This window comes from Octopus sinensis, linkage group LG16 (assembly GCF_006345805.1).
Source record: "Octopus sinensis linkage group LG16, ASM634580v1, whole genome shotgun sequence".
NCBI classification, from domain to species: Eukaryota; Metazoa; Mollusca; class Cephalopoda; order Octopoda; family Octopodidae; genus Octopus; species Octopus sinensis.
Window position 1 is genome coordinate 15,035,632 of NC_043012.1, and position 12,026 is coordinate 15,047,657.

The window sequence follows — 12,026 nt, forward strand, 5'->3', positions numbered from 1 at the left end:
TTCCTTCACTCTTCCTCTTCTTCTTACTCTCCTCCTTTCCTTCCTCCTCTCGATTCCTTCCAAAAATGTTTCTCGCCACTTTCGTTCTTTGCATCATCTTTTTCATGACTTATTTACCAAAATATGGTTCCGTCATCTCAAGATGGGTGAGTTGGTCCTTTTCCTTCATTTCCGTGCAATCTCTATATTTCTTCTCGTAATGCTTTAACAATACCAAAACCATTTTCTCTGTTTTTGTTTACAAAACTGTTTTTCCTCTTTTTCCTGCTTATTTTTTCTTTCTCTTTCGTTTTTCTGTTCAGCAAAGCATGAACATCACAGAATCCCAATTCTTCCAGCCTTAACCTTACACATAGATGATCTTGTGCCTATATGAACGATAGATGTTCTCTACCAATGCTTTAGTCCATCGTTTCAGCTATTTTCTTTTAGCAGACTTTTAATTTTGTCCTGTCTTTAAAAAATCCTTTTTCTCAGAATAAAAGAAAAAGTAATAATTCTAAGAATGAGACGCATCGCCGGCTTTTATCTTCATCTTTATCTTTATCTTCATCTTTATTTCATTCTAACGTAGAAGATATAGAATTAGTTGTGTAACATTAACAGATTCTGCTCAGTCGATCGTTTCTCGTTTCTCGCATAAAATAACTTGTTTAAGCCTCGGAAACAAAATCACTTTTCGGTTATAAATAGTCTGAGGTAAATGCTTGGATGCACGATGATACCCACGACCCCGTCTTGGGCCTCGATTATATTTTAATTCTTCTTTTAATGCCCCACCCCAAAAACGCATAAACGTCTCACCACTTTTTCTTTTACTTCTATTAAAATATTTCTTACTTTTATGGTTATAAATTAATTATTCTCTTAGTTACTACTGTTGTTACTATTAAACATCAGTTAAATGTTTTTCTCATTTTAATTTGGAATTTCTGTTATTGGTTATCAGTTTTCCAGCTGCCAATAATGGACTCTTAATTGATTATGCTACAAGTACCACCACCAACATGTTTGGCAGGCATCACATTTTATGCTTCCACAAACACCTCTCTGTATCTTCTTCCCTTACAATACGCTGCTCTTTCATCTACGTAATTCATTATTATTACTAAACCGTCACCTTGTTGGGATAATTGCGTTTAATTTAACTAAGTTTCAGTCATACTCTTGGCTAATTAGTATATTTCTCTAAACAATGATATTTGGATATTTGGGTAATATAGACGAGGCAACAGGTTTGGAACATTTGGCGGAAAATCGATCACCAACTTTTTTTTTTTTCCCACATTAGTGTGAGAGTTGTGGAACTGATGAATGAGGTCGACGTGCATTTCTGGCTGTCTGATGTATATAAGGAAATTGTGGGCAGGAGAGGAATTTCTGGGTGGATGCTTACTATTAAATGCCGAGCTTGGGAAAAAGAATAGAGGTGAGAGAAGGAAAAGGTCGTACATAATTTGTTGCTTTCGAAGCGCGGGGAACCATTGTGGTAGCGATAGAAATATACGAATGTGCAAATGGTTGCAAGTGTATCACTGAGTGGGTGTTTACCTGTCAGTTTAAAGGCCTTTTTTTTAATGCAGTCTAGAATATGTATGTAGCAGCTGTTTTGTCTTGGTACACATATCTTGGTATGGAGTCAGTAAGTGTTCAGAGCTGAAGTTGTCGAGCTCCTGTCCGATCTGATCCCGGAGATCTACAACTAAATCCATACAAACTGGGACTATCTCAGTGTTTTTTATTTTTATTTTTTAAGGCATTCAGGATAACTTAATTTTATTATATGTATCTTCTTTTAAGACAGCATAATGAAACTTGAGAAAAATTTGGCTGCCTTTTCTAGCAGGTTAAGAACTTTCGTTAACTTGTCATTGCTGTAGTAGCTTCTGGTCCTAGGCTTTTGGCTGTGACGCATTTATAATCCCCATGTGCTATTATAAGAGATTGTAAGGTGTAACACAATTATAAACTTATAAATTATAAAGCAGAGGGTCTGATTTTAAGGGTCACTTAAAATGCTCTCGTGCTGGTTCCACGTAAATGCACTTGTGCTGGTAGCACACTGTAAAGCGGTTGGTGTTAGAAAAGGGCATCCAGCCATATAAACCATGCCAAAACAGACAATTGGAGCTGAGACTCTACTCCAGCTGGCCAGCTCATGTCAAACTGTCCAGCCTAAGCCAGCATGGAGAACAGATTTTAAATAATGATGATGATGATGATGTTTCTAGCAGAAGTTCTCTAATTTAGATGTTTTACTGTATATGTAAAAAGAGTGGAGGCTCAATGGCCGAGTGGTTAGGGCAGCGGATTCGCGGTTTCGATTCCCAGACCAGGCCTTGTGAGTGTTTATTGAGTGAAAACACCTAAAGCTCCACGAGGCTCCGGCAGGGGGTGGTGGTGATCCCTGCTGTACTCTTTCACCATAACTTTCTCTCACTCTTTCTTCTGTTGGCCTGCTCGCTTAGCCAGCGGGGTGGCATCATTTGAAGGCTAAAACAATGCGAAGCGCATTGTGACCAGCGATGTGTAGCAACATCTGATCGCCTGGTCGGTCACGTGATCACATGATATGTAAAAAGAATCAAAAGTAAAGCTGACATTTAATATGACAACTTTATTAAGTGAAGTACAACTTACAGAGTCATCTTGGTTAAGGAAAGGAAAATTAGAGGATTTAACAAAATGTACGAAGAGGCTTTCAGCAAAGAGCCAGAAAATGTTTGCCTACAATTTGAGTGTTGAAGTCCTTCACAGGTCATAAGACTCGTATAGGTATCTCATAATTGGTTGATGGTCATCTTACATGTACTGCCATGATGATCCACCCGATTGTTGAAGGTGGAAATTTCCTGTAGGTATTGTGCACAGTGGTTTTGGGTTGCGCAGCAGCACTGCTTAATTCACAATCATAATAATTTCTTAGAGACAAATGCCCTAATTTTTGGAGAACTGAAAGAATGGACATTCATTTTATTCTCCTCTCAAGACTACAAAAGGCATATGGAAAGTGGATTTACTTTAACTGAAAATTAAAACTACAGTTGCTGTGTCACTTTGCTTCATTTTGTGGTATCTGCTTCTTCCAATTTCTATTTCCTCTCTTATACATATAGATAGATGGGTGTGGCAACTTTTTTCACAAAAGATTGTAAATACACAGATAAATGAACATTTAAAGGTAAAGGCCACTTTCTTCTATCATAGTTCAACATTTCTCATGGCACCATCAGACAAAATGGAAAAGGCATTGCCCCAGAGGATAACGAGAGAGATGCACTGGAATAGCCACTCTGACTTATGGGGCTTAAACTTGCAGGCAGTCACCTCTGTTCTGATAGCGATGAATAGGAATATGGGGGGGGGGGGCAAGAAAGCCAGAGGTCTCAACTAGCACAGCTCAACCATAAACCTGTTGGAGTGAGACTAATACCATGACAGTTTGTTTTTTGTTTTTTTTTTTACCTCAGCCTGACAAACAGCAGAACCTGGGCTGGTAGTTGACACCACCAGGTTGCTGCTGGTGAAGGTTTCACAGATGTGACACCCCAGATGAGGGGCCTACCGCCACGGAATGGGAAAAGCAATTGGTTTACTACATGCTGAAGAGATCAGGGGATAGAAGCCAGGCTAATGTCAACTGCCTCTTCCCAGAACTAAAACAAGGGTTTGCATTGGGCCAATACTCCTCCCTAGACAAAAGGCAAAGTTACGGAAGCATCAATGACAATTCAGGGCCAACAAGACCAGGAAGAGGAAGGCCTTTTCCCAGGGAAACACAAAATCTGAGAGGAAGTTGCAAGGCCAACACCCCTTCTGGCCACTATGAGACCCACAGGGAGGGTGGGGCTAGAAGAGGGAGTGCCCTAAAATAGCTGGAGATGGAATGCTGAGAAAGCTACACTAACCTATCAACCCTTCCCTTTTTTTTAATTAATTAATTAAAAAGTTTCTAAGATTGTAGGACGTAATTGGAAGGAAATTTCACTGTTGAGTGACCAACAGAAGTTAGCAAAGTGAACTCAATAGAAAGTAACAGTTGTTCCTATACATTTATGATGATGATGGTGGTGATGCTTCTTCTTCTTCTCCATCTCCTTCTTCCTCTTCTTCTTCTTCTCCTCCTCCTTCTTCTTTTCCTTCTTCTCCATCTCCTTCTTCCTCTTCTCCTCCTCCTCCTCTCCTTCTTCTTCTTTTCCTTCTTCTCCTTCTTCTTCTTCTCCTCCATCTTCTTCTTCTCCTCCTCCTTCTTCTTCTTCTTCTCCTTCTCCTTCTTCCTCTTCTTCTTCTTCTTCTCCCCCTCCCCCGGTGGTATGCCTCCCTTGACAGAGTTCAGGTTCATTAATAACAAGGACATTTAATGCCGCTGCTATTTTCTTGTATGTTTGGACGGAGTCAGTTGGGGGAAGAAAATGTTTTGAGGATGATGCATAATGGAGTGGCTGCCTCTTTGCAAACTGACTGTGGCTCACAAAATAACAGAATATTTTGTCTGTTGGAATTTTCTGTGCCAACAAACTGCTTACCCACGGTAGTCTTTTATTTTGTGTACTTTGGTTTTATTGTATACCTGGTCTCTACCTGCACTGGGGTAAAATGCAAAATTTTGTGCTCTTTCTAGTTTGTTGTGGAGAGATTGGCTGCCCAAGTAATGACTGGTATATGGCATTTTTTATAAGCTTAAAGCTTATAGCGCATGCAAATGACTAAAGAAAATGGTCTAATAATGGGGCATATAAGCCCTCAACAGAAAAAAGTAGGCTTTCCCATAATCATGGGATTCGAACCTACATCCCTTTGTTAACACAACTAAGTGTGTTACCGATTATACCAAACATTTGATAAAAAATCATTGAGTGAAGTGATGCTCACCAATTACCTTATCGAGTCTCTTTAGTTCAATATATCCTTTACTTGTTTCAGCCATCTGACTGATGCCATGCTGGGGTTTTAATCAATTTGAAGGGTTTTAATCAAGCAATTTGACGCCAGGACTTATTTATTTATTTATTGAGCCTAGTACTTATTCTGTCAGTCTCTTTTGCCAAACTGCTAAGTTACTGGGGCATAAACACATCAACACCAGTTGTCAAACAGGGGTGGGGGACAAACACACACAACAGGTTTCTTTCAGTTTCCATCTACCATATCCATTCACAAGGCTTGGTCAGCCCAAGGTTGTAGTAGACACTTGCCCAAAATGCTATGCAGTGGGAATGTAATTTTTGTCCAGTACCATTCTCTCTTGCTCTGCTCAGTTCATATTTCTTTATTGCCCACAAGGGGCTAAACAAGGACAGACAAAGGGATTAAGTCGATTACATTGACCCCAGTGCGTAACTGGTACTTAATTTATTGACCCCGAAAGGATGAAAGGCAAAGGTCGACCACGGCGGAATTTGAACTCTGAACGTAACAGCAGACGAAATACCTATTTCTTTACTACCCACAAGGGGCTAAACACAGAGAGGACAAACAAGGACAGACAAATGGATTAAGTCGATTATATCGACCCCAGTGCGTAACTGGTACTTAATTTATTGACCCCGAAAGGATGAAAGGCAAAGGTCGACCACGGCGGAATTTGAACTCTGAACGTAACAGCAGACGAAATACCTATTTCTTTACTACCCACAAGGGGCTAAACACAGAGAGGACAAACAAGGACAGACAAATGGATTAAGTCGATTATATCGACATCAGTGCGTAACTGGTACTTAATTTATTGACCCCGAAAGGATGAAAGGCAAAGGTCGACCACGGCGGAATTTGAACTCTGAACGTAACAGCAGACGAAATACCGCTAAGCATTTCGCCCGACGTGCTAACGCTTCTGCCAGCTCCTCACCGCCTTTTCTACTCAATTCAGTATTTTCACTTTGATCCCTTCTTGTCATCTTGTAAGCTATCTCGTTCTCATTTCTGACTCAACTAATTCTCAACTTTGTATTGCTAACTTATTTCATGTCCAGTCCAGTCCAGTCCAGTCCAGTTCTACATTTGTTTATTCTCCTCTTTTCCAGTTGTGTTGTGTTCTGTTCAAGGCCGATGAAAATGAGCTCAACTTGAGATCGGAATTAAGAGATCTGAAAACGGAACAGACAACCGTCAGTATGTCGGAAGAATTTGCCAGGTTTTTTAAACTGCAGCGTAGGATTGATAAACTTGGTCAAGATATCAAACAGAAAGGTAAAGGACTGAACGTTATTCTTATACGTCACCTGTGTTAGTGTTGTTTCAGCCCAGTCTTTGGAATTAGAGCTGTGGCAATGTTAAATGTTGGGTTGGGATTGTTTTGTTTTGAGATGGGGTCGAGATGGTGTAACCTTGAAGACTAGTGGAAGTACCATGTGAGCTTGTATTGTGATGGTATGAAGCTTTTTAGATTACTGAATCAGAAACTAATAATGATGGTGAGGAGTAGGAGAAGGAGGAAGGTGATGATGATGATGATGTGCATATAGATATATATAATCAATAATAATAAAGGGTAAAATATATTAATTAACTAGTAATTAATAATTCTACCAAGTAGAATTCGCATGAAAAAGGACCATTTTTCAAATCTCGAGTGAATTTCCTTATTTTTCCTCTCGGTCTATGCGGGTTATTTCGTGTATTTTGTTTTGTCCGGGAGTCTCTTTTTATAGTAGAAGAAATAGCTAAGGTTCTTTAGCTGCTATTTCTAAACTTCGGTATGTGGTAAAGCAAATCTTTGCTGAACCCTAATTATATTTATACTCGTAATTATAAAATATATATATATATGTATATATATATATATATATATATATATATATATATATATATATATATTGAGAGAGAAGTTGGACCTAAGAAGCATCAGTTGCGGTGTGCAAGAGAGACGTTTGCGCTGGTATGGCCATGTGGCGAGAATGGATGAAGATAGCTGTGTGAAAAAGTTCCACACCCTAGCTGTTGAGGGAATCTGTGGAAGAGGCAGACCCAGGAAAACCTGGGATGAGGTGGTGAAGCACGACCTTCGAACTTTAGGTCTCACCGAGGAAATGACTAGAGACCGAGACCTTTGGAAGTATGCTGTGCATGAGAAGACCCAGCAGGACAAGTGAGACCATCACCCATGGCAACAGGAAGGGTATCCAGCCATAAAAAAATCTGCTTCAGCTAGTTCATTGAAACCAGGAAACTGGGCCCATGAGCCTGGCTAGGCTTTAAAAGGGCGCATGTATTATTTTTTTAACATCATTATATCATGTTGACTTGTATGCCACAAAATACAGAAACTATTCTGGCCATTCATATAGTTATTGAATTATTCTGAGGTTGTAAAAGAGTCTGATTTAACATTTTGCAGGGAATGCACGGAAACAGAAGATTTCTGCAATAACAGTTGCAGTCCAGTTTGGAGGAAAGGTTTTACAGGTTAGTAAAAGTTTAAAATTCTATTTCTCTTGTTCTAAAATAAATACTTTCATTGCGTTTGTCTGTCTTTTTTTCTCTCTGTGAATTTCTATTGACACTTCTTGGGCAGTGTTAGCTCTTGTTCATATCTCAGCCTGGTCCTTTCACATACAAATGCCAGAGGAATAAAAACATGGGTCAGTTTGCAACCATGTGTTTTTGGTTTCAATCCAACTGCACAGCACCTTAGTCAAGTGTCTTCTATAGCCTTGAGCCAACCAATGCTTTGTGAGGGAAATTGGTGGATGGAAACCGTGTAGAAGCCCATTGTATATATATATATATATATATGTGTGTGTGTGTGTGTGTATATATATATATATGTGTATATATATATATTATAATCATCATCATCATCATCATCGTTTAGCGTCCGTTTTCCATGCTAGCATGGGTTGGACGGTTCTACTGGGGTCTGTGAAGCCAGAAGGCTTCATCAGGCCCAGTCAAATCTGGCAGTGTTTCTACGGCTGGATGCCCTTCCTAATGCCAACCACTTCGTGAGTGTAGTGGTTGCTTTTTACGTGCCACCCGCACGTAAAATAATAATAGTAATAATATTAGGAAGTAAATCCAAACTTACAGGGAAAAAATTAGATTTAGGATTAAATCAAATTTCACATTTTAAATATATATATATATATATAAAAAATATAAAAATTTATGAATATAAATTAAAAATTTTAAATTTAAATAATTTAAATTTTATATATTTTGTATATTATATTAATTATATTTATTTTTATGTTTTGGTTTATGTTTTTCACTGTTTAATTTGCCTAATAGTGGTTTTATCTCTAATTTAATGTATATATATATATATATATATACACACACACACACATATACGTGCATGTATGTAGTTGTATTTGCTCTCCCTCTGTTGATGACCTTTGTTGGTTTGCTTACACCCTTGTAATAATAAATAATAAGGTAAGCTAGCAGAATAGTTAGCATGTCAGACAAAATGCTTTTTAAATAGCAACTTGGTTTTAGGATATTGTATCTAAATTAAAAACAATTATTTTTGCAAGTGATATAGAGGAAGAAGTAACCCCTTCTGACAAGCCAAACTCAGCAGGATTTTATTCTCTAGAACTAGAACCGTTTCCTGAATTTTGCACTTTCCAGTTACCCTTCTCTAAAAATAAGGTCTGTGTCTGGCCAGAAACCAAATTATAGTCACTTGGGCTTGGCTGACAGAAATGATACAATACAAGACTTACCTTATGGTGTTTATCTTTGTCCCTCTTCATTCTGAATTCAGGTTTCACTGGATCTGTTAATTCTTGCCATCATTTTGGGATCAATAAATAAGTTTTTCTACTAAAGGCACTAAGCTTGAAATTTTGTGGGGAGTGAGCTAGTCGATTACATCGACCCTAGTGTTTGACTGGTACTTATTTTATCAGCCCTGAAAGGAGAAAGACAAAGTCAACCTCAGTGGAGGCACATGGCCTAGTGGTTAGAGCAGCGGCCTCGCGATCGAGGGATCGTGGGTTTGAATCTCAGACCAGGCGATGTGTGTGTTTATGAGCGAAACACCTAACCTTCAGGTGGCTCCGGCAGAAGGTAATGGCGAACTTCTGCTGACTCTTTCGCCACAACTTTCTCTCACTCTTTCCTCCTGCATCTTGCAGCTCACCTGCGACGGACCGGCGTCCCGTCCAGGTGGGGAACCTATACACCAAGGAAACCAAAAAACCAGCCCTTATGAGCCAGGCAGGGCTCGAGAAGCAACAAACAACAACCTCAGTGACATTTGAACTCGGAATGTAAAACCAGAAAAACTGCTGCTAAATATTTCGTCCCATGCAGGGATGATTCAACCGGCTTACCACCTTCGTTCAATAATTAATTACCTGATATGATGCAATTAGGGTTGATTTGTCACTACCCACCCCTCTCCTGCTTTATTAATTAACTAGCCTCAAGCTAAATTTAGAGATTGTTTCTCATCATTATTTTTATTATTGACAATTTTCAGGTTTTGACTATGCTGCTCCTATTTTATGTCCTCTATGATCAACCTTTGCTGCAGTTTTCATCTGCTTGGTTCTTCCCGTTTCAAAAGGTTGTAGCTTTTCCCACTGGTACTGGAGGTAAGAATTAAAACTTTTTTCAATACATTACCATAAACCAGCAGATAAACCTTGCAATAATCATCATCATCATCGTTTAACGTCCGTTTTCCGTGCTAGCACATGTTGGACGGTTCGACTGGGATCTGGGAAGCCAGGAGGCTGCACCAGGCTCCAGTCTGATCTGGCAGTGTTTCTACAGCTTGATGCCCTTCCTAACGCCAACCACTCCGTGAGCGTAGTGGGTGCTTTTTATTACGTGCCAGGGGACGCTGGCAACAGGCACGATCGGTTGATGCTTTTTACGTGCCACCGGCATGGAAAATATTTAGTATCTTGACTGTTTTCCCATTTAAAGTCCTCTGCTAGGCACAGGCATGACTATGTAGTTAAAAAACTCGCTTCCTAACCTTGTGGTTTTCTGTTCAATCCCACTGTGTGGCATCTTGTGCAAGTGTCTTCCACTCCATCCCTGATCCGACCAAAGCCTTGTGAGTGGAATTGGTAGATGGAAACTGAAAGAAGCTTGTGTGTGTGTCTGTTTGTCTTGACATCATGTTATAAATGAGTGTTGCTTGTTTCCAGTTTTGCATGAAGAATGCCTGGCCATGGGGGAAATATTACCTTTCTTGGAAGAATGTGAGGGTCGGTGATAGGAGAGGCCAAACAAGATCTGCCTCAATGAATTCTGTCTAACCTCTGCAAGTAAAGAAAAGTGGACTTTAAAACAAAGTTGGTGATGAAGGAATTGAATTTCATTCTGCTGACATTTAGAGAGTCTAATGTAAAGATCGTACTTGACACATTTCTGAAAATAATCTAAATTTTTAATACTGACTTGTGATAACCTTTGTAGTTATGTTTCAAGAATTAACCCTTTTGTTACTAACCCGGCCAAAACTGGCTCTGTGGTAAACTGTCTTGTTTTCGTAAGTTTTGAATTAGAATATTCCACCAAGCCTTAGTCACAATTCACGTTCCTAACACCAGCTGAATGATAACTAAGTTATTTTACTAAATTCTTTGTTATATTTTAAGTAACTGAAAGAAACACAGAGCATCTCAAAATAAATAGAGTAATGGAAGGGTTAATGAGTCTGTCTTTTTTTCTTTTTTTTTAATGTATTCTGAAATATTAAGATGAATTTTCTTCTTTTATTTTATTTTATCTATTTATTATGTTTTTGGTTTTAGGTTCTTTGGGAATTGGATTTTGGATTTATGTCTGCACTGCCATCATTAATCGGTTCGATCGCTACATGGGATTAATGCAGTGAGGCTCCGTCCTCGACTGAAAGACTGCTACTTCTAGTTCTTAATAGTGTAACTAGTTTGCTGACAAACTCTTGTATCTTTGAAACATCAGTGCTGAGATGTTGGCAGCATTTCCTGGATTTCTCGTCTGCCAAATGGTTTCGGCATTTGTTTGACATCAACTGTCCAAGGAAGTTACTCTTGATGGAATTACCATGCTTGCGTTTGCTTCTAATGCTGAACTGTTTAGTGCCTTCTCAGATGGTTACTCAATTTATTTTGGTTTTGGTACCAGTGGTTGAGTAGAAGCTCACATCAAAGATGAAGAAAGGTGAAACTGGAGAGAACAAAGAACAACAACATAGATAAAAATCAGCAAAAGAAAGTCCTGAAAAATTGCTCCCACTGGAATTTACTGGAATAAATAGTTTGTACATGTCATACATGTATCAAGATAAAAAACATTAATTACTTCTAGATTAATTAACTGATTTCTGTTACTGATTGTAAGTTATTGCTACATTTTTTTTTTCAGGCCTTAAAAATTGAAATGAAACTTAAATGAGGAATTATAATGAAGAAAGAAAGTAGTGCAACTCTGTTGAAATAGGTGTGTTTTGGTGGAATCAGAGTTCTGTGCAGTTATCTCGGTTTTTGATAGGTTTTTTTTTTTTTTTTAGATATAACAAAGAAGAATTGGTGCTTTAAACACCTTAAAAGTGCATATGTAGAAGCTTGTGCTACAATCGTTATTTTAGTGTTTAGTATATGTATATATATATATATATATATAGAGAGAGAGAGAGATTATTAATACCTTCCTGACAGGCTCTAGGCTTTTTGTACCCTGGTCAATGATATCACTGGATGTTGGTGTTTAATTTCTTTTTCCTTTTTTTTTTGCATCCTACAATATGTAACCCTTACTGGAATCTTAACTTCATCTTATACATGCAAAGTCCCTATTTCTACTCAGAAATCAACTGTCTAATTAATAAGAGTAACTGTAGGCCAACGAGGGTTGCCTCGCATGTGACCGACTTACAACTTATAAACAAATTCTTGCATGTGACCATCCTCATTCTCCATTTGAGTTGAATACTGTTCATAAACCTCAGCCCAATCCTTACATGCTATTACCTATAGCTTTATGTGCTTCGAGATCTACCGTTCCAAAACAGATTTATTTCACATTCTCTCGAAAGTTTATAAAATTCTTATAACGTCAACAACATAGAAATCTCGCTG

The 12,026-nt window shown here is 38.5% G+C and overlaps 1 protein-coding gene across 1 annotated transcript; it reads left to right on the forward strand.

The window, feature by feature from the left end:
• On the forward strand, positions 1–11,246 carry LOC115220478 (guided entry of tail-anchored proteins factor 1). Its single transcript, XM_029790610.2, has 5 exons — positions 1–146; positions 6,024–6,189; positions 7,337–7,404; positions 9,431–9,545; positions 10,719–11,246. The coding sequence occupies exons 1-5, from the start codon at positions 66–68 to the stop codon at positions 10,799–10,801; spliced, it is 513 nt and encodes a 170-aa protein (XP_029646470.1). The 5' UTR covers positions 1–65; the 3' UTR covers positions 10,802–11,246.
• Positions 11,247–12,026: the final 780 nt, after the last annotated feature.